Source organism: Guyanagaster necrorhizus (assembly GCF_019112545.1).
Source record: "Guyanagaster necrorhizus MCA 3950 unplaced genomic scaffold BT62scaffold_8, whole genome shotgun sequence".
Classification (NCBI taxonomy): Eukaryota; Fungi; Basidiomycota; class Agaricomycetes; order Agaricales; family Physalacriaceae; genus Guyanagaster; species Guyanagaster necrorhizus.
In genome coordinates, this window is record NW_025064887.1 from 877,557 (window position 1) to 900,365 (window position 22,809).

Below are 22,809 nucleotides of genomic sequence, written 5' to 3' on the forward strand. Positions count from 1 at the left end.
GCGGACATAACCAGGCATAGACTTATTATTTAATTATTTACTTTCTAAATAATGAATCAACAATAATGAACAATAGTGGTCGCCGCTGTCAAATTTCGTCATCCCACCACCACCACCCACCACCACCATCAGACGGCGACGGCCAGCACCGCATCCCGTAATTAAAGGACCTTTCAGGTAGCGCGGTTTCCATTCTTGCCTTCTCCTTCACCAAGTATAATTGGACCCGAGGACCATACCAGTGGTGACCCAACAAGGTCACCTTCTCTGCTCCGCGTTATTTATGCTGAACCTTCGATTCCCCTTCCTCAGGACCTCTATGAATCTCTCATACTTGTCGTCGAGGAAGGCATCAACTACCACCTCAGAGTGGAGACGCGTAACACCAGCAGATCCAGCCATTCCTTCATTCTCCGTCTACGACAAACCTATAGAGAAGTCGCAGCAGGACGACCGGGATTACCGTATCATTCGTTTGGACAATGGCCTGGAGGCCACTCTCATTCATGATGCCACCGCCGACAAGGCTGCCGGAAGCTTAGACGTAGCGGTGGGCCATCTATCAGACCCAGTGCGTATTGTTCACGTCGTCTTTGCTCAATATTGACCTGTAGCAGGATGATATGCCAGGTTTGGCTCATTTTTGCGAGCACCTGCTATTCATGGTGTGTCTTAACGTTTTTTCTCGCCTTTCTGGATACCGACTTCACCCAGGGCACCGAACAATTTCCCCGGGAGAACGAATATTCGGAATATCTGGCCAAGAACAATGGCAGCTCGAATGCGTACACGTCCATTACCAACACCAACTATTACTTCAACGTGGCCACCCCTGCCCTCGCTGGGGCACTTGCCCGGTTCTCAGGATTTTTCCACTGTCCACTCTTTGCTCCCTCGTGTACATCACGCGAACTCAACGCGGTAGACTCTGAGCACAAGAAGAATCATCAAAGTGACATATGGAGAGTGTTTCAGCTCAGCAAACATCTGAGCAAGGAAGGACATGTGTGGAGGAAGTTCGGGAGCGGTAATCGGGAGAGCTTATCTCAAGCGGGGAAGGATCTCAAGGCGCAGGGCAAGCTCGAGGCCCCGGCGACTAATGGTGTTTTTGCACCATCGCCTATCCCATCACGCATATCGTCGCCAGCTCCTTCCGTAGCTTCTACTTCGAGTGACAATGAATCCGATGGCGGCGCAGTTGGTAAGGAGACGCGTAGACGAGTTGTAGAATGGTGGACCAAGGAATATTGTGCAAGCCGGATGCATCTTTGCATCCTCGGTAAAGGTATGTCTTCCTCTTTTCCTTGACAATTTTTATCAATGATTATCTCCAGAATCCCTGGATGAGCTATCCGAGCTCGCTTCTTCTTTGTTCTCGCCGATACCTAACCGTGGTGTTGATCCCCTTCCGATGTTCGCTGAACACCCAATGGGCCCAGACCAGCTAGGCGTATGTGGACCTTTCTGAATTGTTTCTGAATACACCTGCTGACACTATGTAGACCCTTGTGCCCGTTCAAACGATCATGACCGTACACGCACTAGAATTCTCGTTCCCCTTGGAGTACCAGGTACCCTTTTGGCGTCATAAACCCTCCGAATTCATCTCCCATTTTGTTGGGCACGAAGGCCCTGGATCTCTGCACTCGTATCTTAAGAACAAGGGCTGGATCACGGGTTTAAGCTCAGGACCCCAGAATCTTGGAAGGGGATTCGGGATGTTCAAAGTAACTGTGTATTTGACTGCTGATGGCTTCAGTACGTCACTTTCTGCTCTTTCGTGTGTCGCGTGCTGATGTAGACTCAGAGGAATACCGTTCCGTCATACTGGCAACGGCGAAATACTTTGCTCTTCTACGCGAATCCACTTTTGCTCCATTCCATCAGACGGAGCTGGTGACTTTGGCGAGGACGCGTTTCAGATTCCAGGAGAAGCGACGCCCCGATGATTACGCCACACGGATTGCAGAGCGCATGGCTCGTGGCTATCCTAGAGATCTACTCCTGAGCGCCCCGCTATTGGTTTGGGACTGGGATGACTACAGACAGGAAGGTGGCGGTGAGGAGAAGATTCGAGAATATCTGGAAAGCTTCCGATTGGAGAATGGTAGAGTGATCCTTATGGCTCAGAAAGGGGACCTAGAAAGCCTAGGATTCAGTGATCACTGGGAAACGGAGCCCTGGTATGGCACAGAGTATAGAGTTGAGCGATTTGACGGAGATTTCGTTAAACAGGTGAGTATAATGAGCCTATTGCATTACGCCGTAATCAATTCCTCCTCTAGGCTAACGGCGCCAATGATATCCCTCAGCTGTTCCTCCCTGGTCCCAATGAATTTATTCCGACCAACTTGGATGTGGACAAACGCGAAATCGTCAAGGTAAATAGCTCTGTTTTGTTCAGATGAACTCCGAGCTTATCGGTTCATTTTTAGCCTGCCGGACGCCCGCACTTGATCCGGGAAACTCCCCTCTCCGTTTTATGGCACAAAAAGGATGATAGGTTTTGGGTGCCTAAGGGATTCGTTGTCATCGATTTGCGAAGGTAAGTGACGCAGGAAAGATCACAAATCGGCAGATCCTGACCCGGTATTTACAGTCCATATGGGAATAGCTCCCCGCGCAATTCTGTCCTCACCCGGTATGTCCACTCGCTTGTGATGATTTCTGTGACGTCCTCACGATGAACTTAGGCTGTATTCTGACCTCGTTACTGACTCTCTTACTGAGTTCTCCTATGACGCGGATCTGGCGGGTATCACCTATTCTTTCTTAACACATGCTTCTGGTCTCTACGTTACTATGAACGGCTACAATGACAAGGTGACCGTGTTGGTGCAACATGTCTTGGAGAGGGTCAAGCAGATTGTCGTCAGCCCTGAGAGGTTGACCGTTATGAAGGAAGAGGTATATCCTTGACCTTCTGACTTCATTGATTATATTACTGACCTGTGTTCGTGTTCCTACAGATCAAGAAGACTTGGGAGAACTTCTTCCTTGGACAGTCATACCAGCTATCAGAATATTATGGCCGATATATGTTGACAGAACGACAGTGGACTATTCATGAGAAGCTTCAGGAGCTACCCTGTTGAGTTACCGTCTCTTAACATGCGGATGTTGGCTAATAAGTGTCGTTCAGCCGTCACTCCAGAAGAGGTCCAGAGCCATATTAAGAGAGTTCTTTCTCAGGTGAACATTCGGATTCTAGTAACGGGCAACATGTTGAAGGAAGTAAGTATGATTATATGCTATGTGTATACGCCACAACTGTGTCACTGTCTTCTAGGAAGCTATTAAGATTGCAGAAGTGGTGGAACAGGGTCTAGGACTCTCCGGACTACCACCTTCCCAACTGAACGAGAGGGGCCTTTTACTGCCAGAAGGTATACAATACCTGCCTTGATTATCATGCCTCCAGTGCTCACCGAATTAATAGGGTGCAACTATACCTGGACATCTACGATACCCAATCCTAATCAATCTAACTCCGCGTTAACCTACTACTGTCATTATGGTTCCGTTGCCGATCAGCGCCTTCGTGTCGTGGCTGCGCTTTTAAACCAGATTCTTTCGGAACCGACCTTTAATACTCTTCGGACAAAGGAACAGCTCGGTTATATCGTCTCGTGTTCGGGTTGGAGTCTATCGGGCGGAGGCGATGTTGGTGTCCGGATAGTAGTTCAGAGCGAGAAGACACCCGGACACCTCGAGGATCGAGTCGAAGCGCATTTGTCGGCCATGAAGACTTACATCGAAGAGATGACCCCGGAGGTCTTCCAGGAACAGAAAGGGGGGTTGGAGAAGAAGTGGCGAGAGTCATACAAGAATCTCATGGAAGAGGGAAGCGCCTTCATGCTCCAGATCAGTACCGGACATCTAGACTTCTTGAGGGGTACGTGATTTGTAGCTGATTCCTTGTGACGGTACTGACGGTAATTTTAGCGGCAAAGGACGCAGATCTAATCAAGGATATAACGAAGGAGGACGTTTTTTCTCTATTCATGTCTAACGTTCACCCATCGTCAAAGACACGATCTAAGCTGTCGGTTCAGATGCGCTCCCAGAAACCGCGCCCCCAGAGAGTTAGCGCGCAAGCAGCTCAACAGTTTGCGGCTATCGTACGGGCGAAAATGCCAGATCTCGACGACAGCGCATGGAAGGATCTTGGCGAAGGTGATCATAATGTGTCCGACTTCCAAGCACACTGGGTGCAGGTGTTGCAAGGAAGAGAGGGTCTTCAGGACTTGGTTAGGGCTATGATGGTACTGATGGCGAAATACCCGGTTCAAGGAGAAGGTGAGGATGTTCCGAGGCCAGGAGTGGAATATATTACGGACCCGAAGGCCTTCCGAGCTGGTTTGAAACCATCAACGGACTTGGGGCCGATGGTGCAGTGGGGAGATTTACCTGCACCTCGACTGTGATTTGGACATTGGACAGGGATCTGAGCTGTTATATAAGTAGAGATCTACTCCGTATTATTTGTTTTGTCGTCGATTGTTCCAGTATAATGTGTACACGTAGTGATATGATGAACGACTTAGTAATGTGAAGTGGCAGACGATGAGTCAATGATACATGGTAAATTGGTATTGCATGACAAGAAAAACAGGAGGAAGAATGATTTGCGAAAGCGAGCTGGGATACAGGATACGGACATCTGTTGGAACGATGATTTTATAGTGCCTGATTGAGAATAAAGCTTGGTAAAAGAGAAAGAGTATCATTTTTGGAGACAAGCCCATCTACTTTCGTCTCCCTGCGTCTTTAGCACGCCTCAGCGCTGGTTGCGTCGGCGGAACAAAGTCTTTGGGGCGACGGAAGAGAAGAATGTGAGGCTCCGGTGCTAAGGGGTTCCTATCAGATATTGCTACGAAGATTTATCACGAAACTCACCATGAATCTCGTAGTGCTCCCAACCCAGGCTCTGCGTGATCCCAATATTCCTCCACTCTTTTTCCGACAACAGCCGAAGGGCAGACTGATCTGCATTCCAATAGCTCTCCGGTATTATCTTCATCTTGAAGAGCTGCTTGGGCAGGATGACATGCCGATACTCATACATATCATCGCTGTACTTGTCAGAGTAATGGATCCTAGTGGAAAAGATACAGGTTAGAAGCACTGATACTGGGATAATAATTACATGTAAAGCGGCCGCACGAGTTGATTATTTCCTCGATTTTATCTGCATGCTTCTTGGCTATTTCTTCAGCGGACAGTTGTTGGGATGACATTTTGAGAGAGGTACTGCTTGTAGTAGACGAGTTGAAAGCTGTCGACAAGGGTGGATTGTCACGGTCTGTCACGTTTAAAGTACATCACGTGATATCGGTACGTAAAGACGCGTCACGCGTCGGTGGGACTTCTCTGCTTCTAATCCAGATGCCGATTCCTTCACTTTCTCTTTCTACCACGTCGAGTTGTTCGAAAATGAACGCTAACCACACTAGGAACTACTATGCCCCTCAGGTATATCAGAATAATGTCTACGATGGTTACGATGTCGAGTTGGATGGTTATAACGATGAAATCAGTGAGTGTATGCGCTTTCCTTGTTCTGCATACCTTCACATCCTGTAGTGGACTCTTCTCCATCCCCGCCTGAGAGAATGAATAGAACCAATTCCACCTACAGTTTTACTCCACAATACCTTCCGCACTACGATGATCCAATAGAAGACTATGTCAGCACAACCGATCCTCGGATTTCTGACCAGCCTTATTACGAGGATGAACAATGGGAGGGCCAGCAGTTGTATGGATGCGACAAATTTCCTGAACGACAGGGGAGTTTCGCTCATGCTATAACAGCTGACCCGTGTCAGAACGAGGCGGTTCCTTGTGAGTACCGTTCCCTTATGGTGGATAATTTCTGATTTGCCTTTTAGCGACGATGAGGTACAGTCAACACCAAGAACACCAACATTTGTCAAGGAACTACCGTCCTTTACAGCAGCGCCAACCGCCGCATACTCCAATTTCGCATTCCCTCAACGCAGGCCGACCATCAAAAAATGATCTTGCTCGCGAAGAACCTTCATATAGGAGTGCGAAGGGTATTAGACTGAGACCAGTTACAGAGCTTCGTATGTTCTGTGTTCCAACTGCCTGCGTATATTACCGAATCGCTTGCTAGCTGATATGTATAGAGCACTATTCAAATTCGGCGTTTTTAACGCTGTCCAGTCCTCATGTTTTGATACGGTGAGATTTATGGCTACTATTAATGCTTCCATTCTTCATATGCCTTAGCTCATCGAAAACAATGAAAATATAGTACGTCAACTGGGTCTTTTCAGTGCTCTCATCTCACAGCAATCTTGTAGGTAGCGAGCGGTAAGTCCGAGTCAGCGTTGTATGCATGACCCCTGCACACAAATATAACACCCAATGCAGCACCTACTGGTAGCGGAAAGACTGTTCTCTTTGAATTGGCAATCATAGAGATGTTGAATAGGACGAGTAACGCATTGGACAACTCAGTAAAATGTGTCTACCTGGCACCGACGAAGGTAGGAGAGTTCTGACTGATACTTCATTCACGCACTAAATTTTTCGTAGGCGCTATGTTCGGAGAGATATCGTGACTGGACAGCCAAGTTCAGTTCTTTGGGTATTAAGTGTGCGACGATCTCTTTTCTCCCCATGTATCCGCGCTAATAGCAAAGATAGGCTGCGAGCTGACAGGTGATACTGTTCACTTTGGAAAGGGCGTATGGGGAGATGCGAAGAATTCTACAATTATGCCAGTTTTTTTATATACCTATGTGACTGGCCTGACTGACTAATTTTCAGTGTCACGACGGTAAATGGATTTTTAAGCGCATGGGGCGCCAACTTAAGTGATAAAACGACAGGCTGAAAAGTGGGACAGTCTAACAAGAAATTGGTAAGAGTCCAGCAGCTTAGCAAGAACTTCTCAGATGATGTTTCTTGAGCCAGGGGTGACCATGGAAAGATATTATCTTCCATTCGGTTAATCTTGGTAGACGAGGTATCTCTATCAAGTGATCTCATACCCACGATATCACAACCTTTATTCAGGTCCATATACTCAATGAATCCAGAGGTAGCACCCTCGAAGTTGTCATTTCTCGGATGAAACTACGTGGATCCAATGTCCGATTCGTACTCGTTTCGGCGACAGTTCCTAATACTCAGGACATAGCGTCTTGGATTGGGAGTTCCAGACGTGATGGTAGCTCGGCGAAAGTCTTCGAAGTATGCAAATTTCTTTCAGTTTCAGGCGCGGCTAAAGTCTATGTAGTTTGGTGAAGACTTCCGCCCTTGTAAGCTGAAGCGCGTTATTGTCGGGGTTCCTCGACAACGCAATCAGAATGATTTTCAATTCTCCAAAATTCTTGACTACAAATTGTTCTCGACGTTACAGACTCACTCCGTTGGGAAGCCTATTCTTGTTTTTTGTCCAACCCGGAAGGGTGCGGATTAGTTCTTAATAACCAATAACTTATATGAAGGGTAATCACCGCAGGTGTCTTCGCCACTGCCGAACATATGCTCAAAGATTATCTTGAAGCCAAAAAAAAGAAGCAATCTTTGCCTTGGACCCATTCCGAAAGGTTGTCTATGACCTCATTCTGTTGCGCCGATAACAACTAACACCGATTCTGATCAGAGTTGAACACCTCTTCGAAGATAAGCGTTTGGCTGGTAAGTTGGTATTATTCATCTATGTACGTTCTGCTCAGATAGGCAGAATGGTCGTCATATGGTATCGGTGCCCATCATGCAGGGCTGTCGTTAGATGATAGACGTGCAGTTGAAAGCCTCTTTTTAAAGGGAGTCCTTCGGATAGTCATAGCGACATCAGTAAGTCTGACCACTTAATACGATCACAGCAATGAAACTCTTCATCTGCCCAGACCCTTGCTGTGGGAGTTAACCTTCGTAAGTGGCGCTCAATACATGTATTTTCCGTTCTCACATTTGTCCAGCTGCCCACTCAGTCGTTATCAAAGGGGTCCAGACCTTCCAAAACAACGTTTCAGTCGAGTATTCTGATCTTGATGTCATGCAGATGCTTGGTCGTGCAGTGAGAGCTTCCTTTCTGATTCGGGTCTGATCTTGCTCAGTTTGCCTTGCCTTTTACAGGGTCGACCCCAATTCGGTGAATACCGCTGAGCATCTTGCTGATTAAGCGAGTGTTAACACCTTCATAGACAGTGAAGGGATGGCTATAATATTATGCGAGACCGAGCTTGAAAGCAAATACCGAGAGCTCGTTCAAGGCAAAACCATCCTCGAAAGTTCCCTTCATGTGAATCTGTCTGAGCATCTCAACTCAGAAATCGGTTTGAAGACTGTTACAAGTATCAGCTCTGCCACCGACTGGCTTCGAAACTCGTTCCTGTTCCAGAGAATTCGAAAGAATCCTCGTCACTATGCGCTCGGAAAAGGCGAGGATCAGACCTGGGAGGAACGTGTTGACGATTTGGTCATGCAGAGCATTAAAAAATTGAAGGAATCTGAACTTATTACGTGTTCCGAAGAGGGTGAAGACGGACAGCTGAGTTCTACAGAATACGGGGATATTATGAGCAAGGTGGGACCTCGTCAGTTATTCGGATTCATCAGATTTGATCTCGTTCTAGTTCTACATTCGTCAGGCCACAGTGAGTATAAACCGCGTAGACTTTTTTTGAGCTTCAGATTGACCACAATCCCAGATGAGGGCCATTCTGACTCTACCAGAACGACCAAGTCTCCGGGATATAGTAAGCATTCACTATCATATTTGTCTCTTTCCTGATCGTCGTTGGCGGGTGCGCGCGGCAGCTTGAGATGATTTCTGCCTCAGAAGAGTGGGTTATTTATCAGACACCTTGGTTCGGCAAAACTGAAGATATCGAAGATTGAATGAATCCAAGATGCGCGCTTCTGAGAAAACGGTAAGGAACACCATTTCCCAGTCATTCCAGTCGCATTAGATTAATTCGGTCAGTATCTGAATAAGCTTCGGCGACATAATGACATTCGCTTTGAAGTCAAGAAGGTTGAGAAGACCTCAGACAAGACTTTCTTGCTGATCCAGGTTTGTGGCGTTCTCGGAGTGTTTTGTGGTTGCTAATGGTTCCCATAAGGCTGTTTTGGGTGGTATCTCTCTTAATTCACCTGAATACAAGACAGGCGATAGTCAGCCTCAGCTAGACGCATTTAGCGTCTTTCGTCACATACCACGCATCGCCAGAGGTCTGCAACATCTTACTATTCTTCCTGTCGTATTTGAACTGACGACTGCTTCAGCCGTCGTGGAAGTGGCAATCACGAAGAAACGTGGTGCGCAACTGAAGCACGGGTTCGAAGTGTGAGTCTGAGAAAGAGCCAGTCCTCAGACTTCTCACCAGAGCACAAAGATTACGATGTCTTACTGCGAAGGCTTGGGAAGATCGACCCGTGGTGTTGCGTCAAATCGAGTCAATCGGAGAGAAATCGTAAGAAAATGATATCTCCTTGATATTTCATTAATGCCTAGTCTCCATTAGGTTAAAGGTAAAATGAAGTTTCCCATCAAGAAAGGTGCGGCTGAACATCCCATAGGTACTGGCAGAGCATGGCATAACATCGATTGATATTCTGCGTCAGCAAGATTCCCTCAGACTTGAGGCAGTAAGGCCAAATTTTTCTTGTCTTGCCAACATTTTTAACTCGTCCTTGTATAAGCTCTTGAATCGACGTCCTCCATTCGGCCTTGAGATGTTGGCATCCGCACGCGAATTTCCTTCTTATATGCTGAAAATAACAGAGATTGAAGTTCGCACTAGCGACGCAGAAAAGCCGGTGGAAGTCGACTTGTCCATCGAATGTGGATTAACCGATGACTCTTTCACGTCCCAGGCGAAGTCCAAGAAGCAAAAAGGACGTGTTTACAATATGACCTCAATCATTACCCTTACCTCTGACATGGAATTGATTGACTTTCGCCGTATATCGTGGGTGCCGATATCTTCATCTCATAACTTATACCATTGATTCTCTGCATAGAACGAAGTCATTGAAAGAAGCCAAGATTTTTGAAGTTACTGCAGAGTTGGAAAAGCCGAGCCAGTCAATCGCTATCTATATATCTTCCGTAGGTGTCTCTACTGGTCGGCAACTGTGAATACTTACCTTCACTCAGGAATGCGTAGCGGGAGTTACAGTGACCAAGTTTTACAAACCTGACATCTCGTCGTCCCAATACCCTACTAGAAATACTCGTCCCCAAACTTCACTGGTTCGTTCATGTTATTTTGTGCTTTCAACATCAGCTTATCTTCTCTTATAGGAGCTAGAGCTTCAGGATTATGAAGAAGATCCTGGATTTTGGGACCTGATGGATGGTGCCATTGACAGTTCGGATGAAAAGGCGGAGGTAAGGGATCTCATCAAGAAAAAAGAAGGTTCGTTATTTAATTCATGAAACTCGCATATTGTCATTTACAGACAATATCTTAGATGTGGGCACTCGCCCAGCAAAAAGGAACGAGCATGGCTCCAACATCTTAGCGGCTCTGGACAACCCAAAAACTACCCAAAAGCTACCGAACGGAAATTACCTGTCACCCCTTTTCGCTTGACCGTCCTCCATGTACGCTGACAGGAATTAGATGCAACCATTCTTGCAAGGACAGAAAAAAATGTCGTCACCTTTGGTATGGCCGCAATGCAGTAATGCTTTGTTCTGATGCGTTTCACTCCTCTAGCTGTAAAGAAGGAACATTGCATCCACCGAAGAAAACAGCGCCGATAGCTACGACGATGAAACCCTCGGTCTCTACTGCTAAACCTAACGCCTCCAAATCTTCTGAGACTACCTCTCAAAGTTCTCAATGGCGAAGGGTCTTGGACACCAAGAAGAAGACGCCTACACGCCCTGACCGCACCATAGAAAGACTAGAAGCTTTGCACAAGAACACTAACGTTCAAGACAACCTTAAGCTCACTGGAGGACAAAGGATCAAACTAGAACCCATTCCTGACCTGAAGAAGCGGAAGCGAAAGGCCGCTCCTGACCCAGAGATCAAGTTCGCTGACATTGGAGATTCTCAGCCACTGCAAGATGTGTGTCGTGACATCTCCTACCACCTAGACGACGACGATCTTCCCGAGGCTCACAAAATTATGACTTCTGCTCCTCAGAAACACATTCCTTCTTCTGACGACTTTGCTGATTCTGATATCGATGCTTTGACTCGCAGTTTCCCTGACGACGATGACTTCGGCGCACGTCCTGCTTCACCTCTAAACATCCACTTTTCACTAAGTCCTCTGCCGAAACGTATGAAGTTCAGTGATGGATCGCCGAAAGTGGGTCCTCTCTTATACTTATCAATATTTGCATTGAGATGCGTTGGTCGTAGGTTCAGAAGGACCCTCTTTTTGTCTCTGTCTCAGGTTCTGACAACGGTGTGATTGTCATTGATGATGACAAGTCGGTCAAAGCTGAGAGCAAGCAAGATGACTACGATGACTTCACCTTGGACCCTGCTTGCTTTGACATCATACCTTCCACACCAGACCTGACTATGACTTCGGACCATAGTTTTAGCAGTCGGCAGGACTTGAGCGTCGTGATGCAAGAACATGACTCTGGAAATCCGGTCGAGGAGAAGATGGAAGAAATCGACGACTTTGCAGAGCTCGAGGCTTGGTTGAACAGTGGCGCAGTTGAAATCATTCCATAAGGCTGATTGTGACTTTTCTGTACAGTAAATCGACATTCTTTATGGTTCATTATCACATCAGTATCGGTACTAGTGGTCCTAGTGAACGTTTAAACGCCGGTCGGTATGCCTGAAGAAAATAGAGAAAAATTCCCACCGCTCGTCTTCGATTACGATGATCCTCAGGAACGAATATTCTTTTTTTCTTTCTTATGGTCCCTTGGACCTTCGCTGGCTTTGGGCCTATGACGAATCGTTATCTTGACGGCTTTCGCGAGAAGATGGTCTGAATCCTGATTCTACATTAGTGCTTGGTGAAGATGGGTGTCGATTTGGTTGTGCGTGCTATGCCTTTGCTCTCATATTCTGTCTTACGATGGTTTGAAAGATCTTATTGTGTAATGCTAGTGCCAACTACACATACTTACGCGGTAAAGTGCCGGTAGTAGTAAGGCGACATCGTGGCACTGACACGCCGTTTGATCCCATGTATTTTTATTCTGCGAAGACTCTTCTATACGTCACATATTCACTCAACACGAACATATAGTGCCAATAACTCGGCAAGAACTTAATTCGTCCTCTGCAATTATGGACTCAGATAGCGTATCTTCCTCAAATTCTTCGGAGTCTTCTAGGGAGTTGAGTCTTACCGGTGACTCTCAGTCAGAATACGAGATCGTTGTAACGGAAGAAACGAAGCAACAGTTTTCCAAAGGGTTCAAGAAACGCCCTAATGTCCATGACCTCATGCGCTGGAAGCAAAATCATAATGACATGGTGAGTGTTTCCAACCGCACGACCAACTGCCAGTCTCGAAGCTTTCCATTAGGTATGCAAGAATTGCCTGTTACGCGGGCAAGTCTGCACGCCGAAGGACAATTCGGCCGTATGTATCAACTGTGAGGAGCAGCGAGTCCGCTGTAGTCGTGCCTTGCAGGAAAAGAAGACACGAATGCGACGTTTGTTGAATCTCTCGTATCCGGAGTTGGATTTTTTAGTGGACTGGTATGAGAAAAGAAAGATAAAGCGTAGCCTTGTTCGGAGGCCACCCATCACTCCAAGCTCCAAAAAGACGAAGTTTCAAGACACTCCGACATTGAGCCCGGAGATCCAAGCGAAGACAGCAAGGGCTTGCCGATATGAACCTGAAGAGGATCAGTACGCTTCTTCGCAAGTGAGGGTTGTCGTTCTTTCCTTCACGTGAACAAAAACTGAGCCTCATCATACAGACACTAAGCTCCAGCCTTGTCTATGAACATGACCCAATGGACCACGCCACCGCTACAAACTTTCAAGAAATGTGGAACGAATACATGAATGATCATCGAAGTGCAAGCCCTCAAACGCCCTCTAGGGAAGATGGTGCTGGTCTTGACTTCGTGACTCTTGAACATACAGACACTGTCGGTGATCTGGAAATGGCGAATCACGAAGGCCCAGAGACTTCAGCTGAACGTGCAGATGTTTTCTTTGACGGGACTGTGGCGTCTACAGAAGGTATATTATCGTTTAAACTTTACCGTATATCTCAACGTACAAAATGAAGGTGCAGCTGAAAACCTGGCGGCTCTCACCTATATCGAGCTTCTCTTGCACAAGAGGGAGGTGGAAAACATCACTGAAAGCGTGAGGATAGGGAATATCACTCAGTCACAGCTGGTCAAAGCACTGGAGGCCGTCTCGGACGGGTTATATGGACTCGCGATGAAGTACGATGTGGGCTTCGAGTCAGGACAAGCAAGTTTAGTGGGAGGGCCAGAACAGCAAACTGATTAATGTATGCATGATATTACTTTAACAGTGAAATGGATGTTAAAATACCGGACAAAGCACTGGTCTGTCCAAGGTCTGTCGGAAACAATGTGTTTGGCCCTTCCGGGCCGGTTCTTCACGTGGTTGCATCCTGCCCCTCATTCGCAAGTACTACGATAAATTTTCCCGGCGCCAAACAGGCAGGAGGAGTTATCGCAGAAAGCCTACATCAATCTGTCAGCTACTATCCCGTAAATCAGGTTCGGTATATCTGTAGGCCCCGTTTCCTTGGTACGCGTCGCTGAAAAAGGGGTGGCTGTGACCATTGGGTTCAACGTTTCTTGTCGTGTTCCTCGTATATTGTGGGTTTACTTTCTTTTCTTGTCTTTGCGCTGACTGAGGTGATAGGAAAGCTATGGTCCTCGCGCTCTCATGTGCCGAGTGCGGAAGCACTTCAATATCCCTCGATACGGTCATTGCCAAGCACCACGATGACCAAAGACGCGTACCGCTATCTTCAATAGCCTCCCTACTATGCTCAAATGACTCTCCTACGTTTCTGGAGCGTAATAACCTAAAAGCGTCGGTCAACAGTGTCGACGAGGCATTAGACCAGCTTGCAATTGACATTCACGAAACTTCCGAGGCCCTCACTAGACTGAAAGAGAGGCGCGACCAACTTCTGGACGTGAAAGCAAATATCAGATAGCATTAACGCCCATTCGACGCGTGCAGCCCGAGATTCTCATGGAGATATTTTGGCAGTTGATGGATGACGGAATGTACAACGTTCTCGACGTTAATACGGGACCTTGGGGTCTGGGTCGAGTGTGTAGCAGGTGGAGGGCGATCATCAATTACCACTCGTCCAAGCTATGGTCTAAACCGACATGTCACATCTCACTCATCATGCCTTTCCCAAAGAACCCGCTTTCCCTTCTCACCACAGCCCTCAGCCGTTCCGGACAACACGACCTCACTGTTTCTTTCTATGATTTGACACAAAGCGTGTCCCGTTTGAAACTATATCAGCACTTCTCCACCTCTTTATGAACCACTCGACTCGGTGGAGGGAAGCCAGGCTTACCTTACGACTGACCCTCTGCGATGCTCTCACCGTCGTCCGTAGTCGGGTCCCAGTCCTCACTGTGCTGAGTTTGAGGTGCTTGGAACCGATTCAGATGTTGGTTGACGCCTTCGAAATGGCTCCTTGTTTGATGGACATTACACTGATGGGAATGGGAAAGGATGCGAAAATCCCCATACCAGGCTCCCAACTGGTTCACTTTTCAGATGACCGGGTGTACAGCGACTTTGCAGCAACCCGTCATTTCCTCAGTATCATTAGCAAGTCCTAGCAGCCCAAAATGTTCGAAGTGGGCAGTTACCATCCTGAAGGCGATTCATCCTTGTCTCTTAACCCACGCATTCGGAGCCCATCTCTCATACATTTCGCCGCATGCGATCCCAGCTTAATACGTAGTCTGGAGTTACCAACACTGCAGAGCATGCGTTTAATACGCAGCGGAATGGCTGATGAATTGGAAGTGTTGACTTCGCCGGACGCGCTCTCAGCTTTGCACGGTATGCTCAGCCGTTCCCAGCGCTCCCTCACTCTCACCTGTCTCGTCATCCACGAGGCATACATCGACATGAACCTCATCGGCATAATGGAAATATCCCCCCAAATGACGTTCCTCTCTCTTCATGTTTGCAACGGACGGTGGTCCCAAGCCTCAGATGAAACGTACCGAAAACTACTTTCCCGCACGGCGGAAACTATTGCGGACAACAGGCACAACATTCTTCCGCACCTCCAATTTTTTTATATGGACGTCACTAATAATCCGCACGATGGGAATATCACTTTCGTCAATCGTGGATTCGTGGAGATGGTTTCGTCACGGTGGTCAAAGTCACCTTTGAAGTCGGTTATTACAATTTTGAGTACTACACCCAGGATACGGTTGATCAGCCCGGGAATGTTGTCGCGCGAGGATGTACAGACTCTGAGGCAGTACCAATCGGCAGGGTTAGATATCCAGGTCTGGGCTGATGATGATGATAGCATGGATCGGCGTCGTTATGTGTGATCGTTGAAGACCACAGAATAAATCAGGTCAGGCTTGACAGTCTTTTATGCCCTTGGGTGGAAACTCACGAGCTTGCTAACAGAATTGTTGGGATAGTCATTTTGTTAAGTGCCCATGTTCAGAATCAAAAAGTATTACACAGAGATTAAGCTTACCGATGCTTGAACACCACCTAAGCAGGTTTGTATCATGAGTTAGCACTCGGGGACAGACGAATGACACGTAAGGCTGTGTGACTGAAGTGCCTGTAGGCTTTACACAAACGAACAGCAGTGAAACGATGGGCTACATCTATTGCAAACGCGCCAGGGAATGACTAACGCATTTTACAGGCTTTCATAGTACTTATTTAACTCACAAACACCCCTAAAAATGACGCTTGCAAATCTGAGCAAGAATACCAGTGGCGACTTGACTGTCAAAGTTGGCAAACGGAATGATTAGCGGTGCTGTCCGATCCCGAAATTCAACGGTATCTAAGGATTCTACTTCGGAAGGTAAGGTACTAGTTGTCTTTGGCGAATTTGAAGTTGGGAAGCCCGCACAACGATCCTTCAGCTTGTTCTTTTCATCCAACACCGCGCTCATTTTCAAGTCATACGCTCACTCTCTCAACGTTCCAAGCCGACGCAAGTGTAATCTTGGTATGCCTTTGACTTGCATTGCATTAGATGTTGCACACAGCTAATTTTTTTAACCACGGCGCCTATCTTCCACATTGCTTGATAAGGTGAAGTGCGCTGTAAAATGATATCTATTATGCTTGTTGTACTGACTGAATGCAGCAGTTTTTAACAAAATCATGATCCTATCACTAGCCTGCGCCGGCTGCGGAAGAGACTCGACATCCCTGAATACAGTCAAAGCATCAGGATGACTAATGACGTGTACCACCTTCCATAGCTTCACTACTACGCTTAAACGATGCACCCACCATCTTCGAGCTAAAAAGCCTCAAAGAGTCTGTGGACAGCGTTGACGAGGCATTGGACCAACTTGCAATTGACATCCATGAATTGTCTATCGCCCTTGCGAGGCTGAAAGAGGGGAGACAAGCTTCGTAGCCTTGACTGCTGGCGCCATAAATTAAACGGTTTACTTTGCTTGTGTCAACAGTCATGGTCACTCCCGAATCCCGAAAGAGATAATAGGCTAGCATCCGGTTACAGGCAGTCCGTAGTACTCTGTACAATGGTTATATCTCCTTTGCCGATCATGATCATGGATTCATGCTACCTACCTACCTACCATGGTGATGATTGCACGTTAATGCACAAAGCCACCTGAGTTCCGTCTAAGTTCAACGGAATATTTTTCGCCAAAATTTTCTCACCAAACTGGAATACGCATGGTATGCCGTTACATGCCACATGAAAGGGTTCCGAGAGCGTCATCGTACCTCAGTGCTCCGTACTCTTGATCTTCAACCATCATCGTGAATTCAGTCTGTCGGGTAATTCTTTTATTTCTCGACCAGAGCCCCTTGCTAATAAGATCATATGGAAACGGACATGCAACTATGGACCCCGTGCCTGGCGATACTCATACTCTCAGCGGAGCTTCTTAGAACCTGGCTTATATCCGTGGGAGTCATGCCACACTTGAAACTTCGAGGACGAGCACGATACTTAGAAGAATAGCTTAATTCAGGCCTGAGCTTTGCCGTCCTGATAATAGCGCATCTGTTCAACGGAGCTATTCGACGCTTCTTTCAATTCTATGCCATGATTCAGATGCCCGGCTCCAATCGTGCCGAGTACAGCGAGCGTACTTCTGATTTTGGAAGTTTTCAACAATTACGAGGCGGTTTTCTGATGACCTCGGTGTTACGACCTCGTATACTAGTGCCAGCTCCAAAGCAAAATAGCTTTACACTCAGGTAAAGCCAGCTCCAATGAATGAGGTATTGACGATAATTTGGACAGCTTTCAGCGGGTTTCTAATTTATGCAGTCGGCTGAGTGGGGCACAAGGGCCTCTTCGAATGAGTGCTACGGAACAATTCTTAGCGTGGCTGTTAGAACGCTTTGCGGCAAACACAGGGTCAACTTCTTTCGATATTTCTGGTTGGTCTGCCGTATTTGAACTGCAACTCAACATCTCCCGCTTCAAATTCTGTTCTTAGGCAACTAGTACTATTCGAGTCTACTCCCTTAAATCGCTTTCACCTATGACAGTCCGGTAGCGACGCAACGTCGACAATGTCACCCACCAGGATGACAGCCCGCTGACGACTCTAGCGAGTATACTGTATAGGAGACTGCGAACAACGTCGCAGTCGGTCCAAGGATGGCACTTCGGAACTCGACGAACTTCATTTTCTGATTGTAAATTGTAATTTACTCCCAAAGAGTATTCTGGCTGCCAATTCCCAGGGCCAACGTTTCCTTGACAGGACAGTGACGCACACTATTCATCTCACCAGCATCCTTCGATTCCTACACATATTGGCCCAGAATCGCTATCGTTCTTCATACTTGGGCTTAGACTATGTGTGCAGGCTGTTATGGCACCTCAATTAGGATCAGGTGGCTACTAGCACCTTTCCTCGTCTCCTCTATAAAAGCATAGACAAGTCGAGTCTGAGAAGGCTCAAGTTCACGATGCCTGCTTCATAATATTCAATGAATGTCCTCTTACCTTGATTACCAGAGGCCTACAACATCGAGCCTGCGCTTCTCTTGGCCATCGCATCGACTGGGAATGTCATAGACTTTACCGCTGGCACTTTCACTCTCGACGTTCTCAAAAAGTGAGTGTTTATCTTTCGACTTGAGAGTATCATTTATCGGCATATGTATGAGAACTCCTTTCAGGCATAATGTCATCGAACATGATGCATCCATTTCCCGCTCCGACTTCCTGCTCGGAGACAACCTTCACTTCAACGAAACTATATACACAGCACTCGCGCAGTCCAACCCCAGCGTCTCTTATTACAACACGACCTCCGCGGGGCAAGTTATAAAACAGCGAATTGCCGACGATAGGCTTGCCAACCCGAAAATCTTCTTAACACCCGTCAACTGCGAAATTCATGCTATAGAGTCGGCCCTGTATCTGAGTGTCATGGGAGATCCGTCGACAGGTGTCGCACCTAAGCGGTCCGTCTCTCCTCAAAGTGTTTTCCCGAAGCTGAACTGAAATATTTCACCTCTAGGCTTGTAGATATATTTTTTAGGGAGGAACGTATGCCTTTTGGGGGAGGGTGGAATATACCAAGTATGCTTATCAATGAGGCGTCGCTGTTGGAGCTTGGGAGTGATATCGTTCAAGCTAGTGGTGATGACTGTATACAAGACATCTAACGTTCACTTGGTACCTACGATTTCAAAAACGACGCTGATAACTGCCAACGATGACATCCAACTACTCTCGGTTCCACCTTCCTCTTCTTGGCACACCAGAACTTAAAAGCATAGGTAGAATGGTTCGAATTGATGATATTTTGTTCCGTTACATATCCTAGTTCCAACGACGCCCATTTTCATGAATGTTGTCATACTAGTCACTGCCTCCTCCACCCACGTTTCCCCCCAATGCCAACTCCCGCGTCCGATCCCGCATATGCTACGCACTGCGGGTCCTTCGCCGATTGAAGCTGATGGCGCCTGACCGCATCCTTTCGAGTAAACATGCGTTTACATCCCCTGCAAAGGAACGAAGCAGGTTGTCCATGACTTGCCGTTCGGCAGTGTCTTTTGACGTCGGCGATCCGAACCGAGGTGTATGGGCAGCCAGTGTGAGGGCATATCAATGTTCTGCGACCGGGATGATGTACGGCGTGAAGAAATGCTTCTTCGGGGGACATAAACCGTAAAGTACATTTAGACCAAGGGCATCGGAAAGAAGGAACTGGGGCGTCTTCTTCGTTGGTGGGTTGTATACTCATAGGAGATAATGCAGCACGATGAGAATTGACCCGCTGAGCACAGTCGAAGGAAGTTATTTCTGATTCCAGCGCGTGAACCCTGGGATTAGATGCCGTGCTCTGCGACGGTGAAGAGGGTACCACCAAAGTTCGTGTCTGGTGTGGGTTAAAAGGCTTTCCGTGAAATCTGCCGTCAATGTTAGGAGGATGATCAATCGCAGGCCAGAGAGGTTGCGATAAAAGAAGGTGTGCCGGGAAGATAGGCTGGTCGATAAGTACATCAGCCATACTTGATCCTTTAACCATCGTGTTTTGTGTTGGTTGCTCGGTCAAGAATAGTGGGGTCCAAAGCGAGTCAAACCAGTTGGTGACCCCGGGGGTGCTGGCCACATCAGAATGTGACAAATATGCAGCCTCGGGACAAATGGAGTGGCCAAAGGTCGGGGCAATAGTGGCATTGATGTTAACGTTCATTCCAGAACCATTATGTGTTGCCTGAATTCATTAGAAACCGTCAGAATACCAGTAAAGCCCTAAAGGAATGGACAACAAAGCATACATTGTTGAAGAGACTCTGAAGGGAGTCCCCGCCTTTGGATTGAGGCAGATGGGTGCAATTCTCGCAAGCACTGGGCTCTATGAACCGATCAAAGATTTCGTTGAGGTCCAAGTCTCCTTCATCGACAAAAGATGGCTGGTAATACTTGGGATTGGCAGAGGCCATGGCAGTTTGCGTGGGCTGTATTCACCCTTCAGTTGAATGGATGCTCATATAATAACCGAGTCAAACAAAGCAGGTACATTTGGATAGCATTGACTTTGCTTCTCAAAGAATATCACTTACTCATCTCAAATTGTCGGACAAGCCGCTCAATAGCTCAACGCGAACAATACTACTGTGCATCAGAGACAATGAAAATCTTGAAAATGCCACAGGAAGACAGAGACGCACCAGTCATCCTCGCTAGTCATTGTTCGATGAACTGCAGATTTCCAATTCATTCGTTAATGCATCTTCAACAGTTCACGTTCAAAGCCCCATGCCATCCTCTATCGCACACCCTATGTCACTTTTATACGTATACGACAACGGGGTGATGGCACCAGAATTTCTTCTTGTTTTTAGACAAAGTCACCCAGGGCAAGACAAGGCGTAATTGGTCTATTGAGGTGAGATAATCGCATAAGAGAACGGAACGTCATGGTTGGCACTGATTGACCCTGGGGAGCGGATTTACATCATTTTGGATTTATTTATTTATTTAATTAATGAGTACAAAACTCCCATTGGAATACTCGCGGCTCCAAAATACCATGCCAATTGGGCCATACCGCGTCGTACATGATTTATCAATGGTAGTTCCTATGCGTCGTCGTTTACAACATAGAGATGCGAACCACCCAACTTCCAAACCATTTGTGCGACGAAAAGATACTGAGAAGATAGTCGTTGAGAAATGCTGGAACGTAGAGCCACCGCTGAACGAAACTTTAGGGTTGTCCTGAATGGTTATCATCCTGGATACGGAGCGTGAGATACACTGTGCTTTTTCTCATAGTCATCCAGGTTTCTGGACGAAACGTCATTGAAGTGAGTATCGCCGGTACTGATAGGATGGACAGCAAGCGCACCTTGCAGCAACCATGACTCTAAGCAATATATCAGGTAGTAAGCGTCACCCTGAGTCATTCGTAGGTGACTATTCAGGACCTGCACATTACCTGCTATTTCTGCGACACATGAATATCGAAGGTCCGTCGAAATGGGCAGGATGGATGTTCATTGTCTACCTAGGATGCTTCGTCAACTTTCTTCTGACAGCTGTGCCGCGTAATCACTGGGTTGTTCTTGATAATATGCACGGTTAATAAAGAGGCTCTTCTGCACTAAATGCATCGATTTTCTAACGGCGACATTCCACAGAACATCCCTACCAATATGCTGGACCTATCTTTCCTGATCGACAACCCGGAGACTCCAAGGACAGGGATAATTGGGCTAGTCCGTTGTCTCGTTTCCACTAGACCTGCTTGGGCGAAACTCAGGAATGGCTTGTTGCGATCTCTTATACCCCCTAACCAATCCAATAAATGTGTGGGGAACGATGGTTGTCTATGCCTTGAAACACAATAACTACTCAAACCTCATGCCACCAATCGGCCCGAAGCATTGTGATATAACCTCCTCCCCAGCCGGACCTTCTGAAGCAGCGTTACTAGTATTGAATGAGAAATTTGACGAAGAAACTGGATTGATGTGGGTCTTGAGTCTGCGGTCACGGTGTCTAATTTTTTATAAAGTTCAATAAATCATTCCGTTACCGACGCATCACTCTGGAACAACACGTTGTCGCACCAAGACCTCTCTTCGATGATTGAAAAAAAGCAGGGCCAAGTAATAACCCCCGTTATCGATTTTTTGAAGCATCAATTAAACCAACTATATACAAGTCTTCTCATATCCCACAGATCAGAACGGATGTTCCGAGATAAATAATGATATACAGGTATCCGTCGAAACAATCGTGCTATTTTACCCCGAGTGTATGACAGCCAGACGGAACCCACGCTGCCATTGGACGAGCTGACGATTTTTCGAGATATGACAGATTGGTCCCCAACAGCACGCCGACATATACCTGTACAGTCAAGATATCCAAATAATCAAAATGGAATCCTATTCGGGCTGTATACTCATAGTCTCATTCGGGTCGAAGAGTGAGGCTTGTATTTAAAGCACCTTTGGCTGCGCGTTTCATAGTTCGGCAAATTCGCTCACGCTTCTGTGGCGACAATGAGTAAAAAGGTATGCTAATATATACGTTGGCTTATTTGGAGTCTGAGCGGAGAACGCTCCTGCCTCAGTGAGGAGGAAGTCTGAGATTCATAGTGACTCTGGTCCCTCGGCTGCTTCTGACCGTATCGCAACTGCACATTGGTCAGAAACAGCAGGAAGGGGACTCAGGTGTGATGTTGAAAAAACGAATGGTCAAACCAGTGATCACTTGTAACCTCAGAATCAGATGTTCTTCCGAGGCCACCGGAGACTCAGCAGGAGGGTAACTGCTGTGTCGTGCACAAGATCAGAGCGTGTTTGGTCATGACTTCTCAAGGACAGACACGTCGTAGACCTCGAAACAGATGAAAATACATTGGCCCGTCTTTCTATCTCCAGATCTATTCGTCCAATTCTGAAGAACAGCCCTGGTTCTTGTCGGTGGTGTACTCGATCCTATGGAAATCCTTGACCAAATAGAGATGTGAATAATGAAGGGGATCGCCTCCGACGGAGTATCGGGTAAAGAAATGGCGCTGTAATTTCTGGCCCAGACTTAGGCCGGCCTCCACTACAGTCCATCGTACTGTATCTGAGTCGTTCTCATCGTCACTTTTATATTACCAACAGAATCCGAACGGTCGCA

General features: G+C 47.0%; 7 protein-coding genes across 7 annotated transcripts; 5 read left to right on the plus strand and 2 right to left on the minus strand.

Annotated features, from left to right (window-relative positions):
- Nucleotides 1–104: 104 nt before the first annotated feature.
- On the plus strand, nucleotides 105–4,581 carry BT62DRAFT_947131 (uncharacterized protein). The gene is made up of 15 exons (XM_043188011.1): nucleotides 105–571; nucleotides 618–665; nucleotides 715–1,285; nucleotides 1,335–1,450; nucleotides 1,503–1,758; nucleotides 1,808–2,235; nucleotides 2,286–2,381; nucleotides 2,436–2,545; nucleotides 2,600–2,641; nucleotides 2,694–2,907; nucleotides 2,970–3,090; nucleotides 3,143–3,234; nucleotides 3,290–3,386; nucleotides 3,440–3,895; nucleotides 3,946–4,581. The coding sequence occupies exons 1-15, from the start codon at nucleotides 284–286 to the stop codon at nucleotides 4,425–4,427; spliced, it is 3,417 nt and encodes a 1,138-aa protein (XP_043041666.1). The 5' UTR covers nucleotides 105–283; the 3' UTR covers nucleotides 4,428–4,581.
- BT62DRAFT_757106 (CKS-domain-containing protein) lies at nucleotides 4,380–5,283 on the minus strand. The gene is made up of 4 exons (XM_043182164.1): nucleotides 5,150–5,283; nucleotides 4,900–5,099; nucleotides 4,753–4,849; nucleotides 4,380–4,689 (listed from the first exon to the last, which is right to left on the minus strand). Coding segments are annotated over exons 1-4 (417 nt in total). The 5' UTR covers nucleotides 5,152–5,283; the 3' UTR covers nucleotides 4,380–4,571.
- A 616-nt stretch (nucleotides 5,284–5,899) lies between these two features.
- BT62DRAFT_890003 (P-loop containing nucleoside triphosphate hydrolase protein) lies at nucleotides 5,900–11,418 on the plus strand (the record flags this gene model as incomplete). Its single annotated transcript, XM_043183010.1, has 30 exons — nucleotides 5,900–6,092; nucleotides 6,143–6,210; nucleotides 6,259–6,328; nucleotides 6,403–6,518; nucleotides 6,568–6,628; nucleotides 6,679–6,755; nucleotides 6,864–6,895; nucleotides 6,949–7,000; nucleotides 7,051–7,227; nucleotides 7,274–7,445; nucleotides 7,499–7,589; nucleotides 7,643–7,677; nucleotides 7,724–7,836; nucleotides 7,890–7,914; nucleotides 7,962–8,059; nucleotides 8,119–8,134; nucleotides 8,187–8,569; nucleotides 8,619–8,639; nucleotides 8,694–8,741; nucleotides 8,969–9,058; nucleotides 9,108–9,216; nucleotides 9,271–9,331; nucleotides 9,381–9,458; nucleotides 9,528–9,543; nucleotides 9,565–9,633; nucleotides 9,688–9,956; nucleotides 10,009–10,096; nucleotides 10,292–10,378; nucleotides 10,513–10,658; nucleotides 10,710–11,418. 30 exons carry the CDS (start codon nucleotides 5,900–5,902, stop codon nucleotides 11,416–11,418), a joined length of 3,570 nt encoding a protein of 1,189 aa, XP_043041668.1.
- A 917-nt stretch (nucleotides 11,419–12,335) lies between these two features.
- On the plus strand, nucleotides 12,336–13,498 carry BT62DRAFT_757210 (uncharacterized protein). Its single transcript, XM_043182165.1, has 3 exons — nucleotides 12,336–12,846; nucleotides 12,902–13,169; nucleotides 13,219–13,498. The coding sequence occupies exons 1-3, from the start codon at nucleotides 12,625–12,627 to the stop codon at nucleotides 13,446–13,448; spliced, it is 720 nt and encodes a 239-aa protein (XP_043041669.1). The 5' UTR covers nucleotides 12,336–12,624; the 3' UTR covers nucleotides 13,449–13,498.
- A 1,293-nt stretch (nucleotides 13,499–14,791) lies between these two features.
- Nucleotides 14,792–15,517, plus strand: BT62DRAFT_1003961 (uncharacterized protein; the record flags this gene model as incomplete). The annotated part of the gene is made up of 1 exon (XM_043176987.1): nucleotides 14,792–15,517. The coding sequence occupies one exon, from the start codon at nucleotides 14,792–14,794 to the stop codon at nucleotides 15,515–15,517; it is 726 nt and encodes a 241-aa protein (XP_043041670.1).
- A 2,650-nt stretch (nucleotides 15,518–18,167) lies between these two features.
- Nucleotides 18,168–18,824, plus strand: BT62DRAFT_890121 (uncharacterized protein; the record flags this gene model as incomplete). The annotated part of the gene is made up of 3 exons (XM_043183015.1): nucleotides 18,168–18,268; nucleotides 18,333–18,620; nucleotides 18,677–18,824. Coding segments are annotated over 3 exons (537 nt in total), but the record flags the coding sequence as incomplete, so codon positions are not given.
- A 153-nt stretch (nucleotides 18,825–18,977) lies between these two features.
- Nucleotides 18,978–20,400, minus strand: BT62DRAFT_757273 (uncharacterized protein). Its single transcript, XM_043182166.1, has 5 exons — nucleotides 20,340–20,400; nucleotides 20,232–20,283; nucleotides 20,092–20,154; nucleotides 19,947–20,023; nucleotides 18,978–19,882 (listed from the first exon to the last, which is right to left on the minus strand). Exons 2-5 carry the CDS (start codon nucleotides 20,233–20,235, stop codon nucleotides 19,025–19,027), a joined length of 1,002 nt encoding a protein of 333 aa, XP_043041672.1. The 5' UTR covers nucleotides 20,236–20,283; nucleotides 20,340–20,400; the 3' UTR covers nucleotides 18,978–19,024.
- Between the last annotated feature and the right edge of the window lie 2,409 nt (nucleotides 20,401–22,809).

Excerpts from the sequence above, each read along its gene's own strand:
- BT62DRAFT_947131 (XM_043188011.1), top strand. The coding sequence starts at position 284 with ATGCTGAACCTTCGATTCCCCTTCCTCAGGACCTCTATGAATCTCTCA. Across the intron at positions 2,236-2,285 it reads ACGGAGATTTCGTTAAACAG|GCTAACGGCGCCAATGATAT; the intron begins GTGAGTATAATG and ends TTCCTCCTCTAG. Across the intron at positions 3,387-3,439 it reads GGGCCTTTTACTGCCAGAAG|GGTGCAACTATACCTGGACA; the intron begins GTATACAATACC and ends CCGAATTAATAG.
- BT62DRAFT_757106 (XM_043182164.1), bottom strand. Across the intron at positions 4,850-4,899 it reads GGAGCACTACGAGATTCATG|CACCGGAGCCTCACATTCTT; the intron begins GTGAGTTTCGTG and ends GGAACCCCTTAG. Across the intron at positions 4,690-4,752 it reads AAAGACGCAGGGAGACGAAA|GCACTATAAAATCATCGTTC; the intron begins GTAGATGGGCTT and ends ATTCTCAATCAG.
- BT62DRAFT_757210 (XM_043182165.1), top strand. The coding sequence starts at position 12,625 with ATGCGACGTTTGTTGAATCTCTCGTATCCGGAGTTGGATTTTTTAGTG. Across the intron at positions 12,847-12,901 it reads ATCAGTACGCTTCTTCGCAA|ACACTAAGCTCCAGCCTTGT; the intron begins GTGAGGGTTGTC and ends CTCATCATACAG. Across the intron at positions 13,170-13,218 it reads GACTGTGGCGTCTACAGAAG|GTGCAGCTGAAAACCTGGCG; the intron begins GTATATTATCGT and ends TACAAAATGAAG.
- BT62DRAFT_757273 (XM_043182166.1), bottom strand. Across the intron at positions 20,024-20,091 it reads ATGGCCTCTGCCAATCCCAA|AGCCCAGTGCTTGCGAGAAT; the intron begins GTATTACCAGCC and ends ATCGGTTCATAG. Across the intron at positions 19,883-19,946 it reads TTCAGAGTCTCTTCAACAAT|GCAACACATAATGGTTCTGG; the intron begins GTATGCTTTGTT and ends TAATGAATTCAG.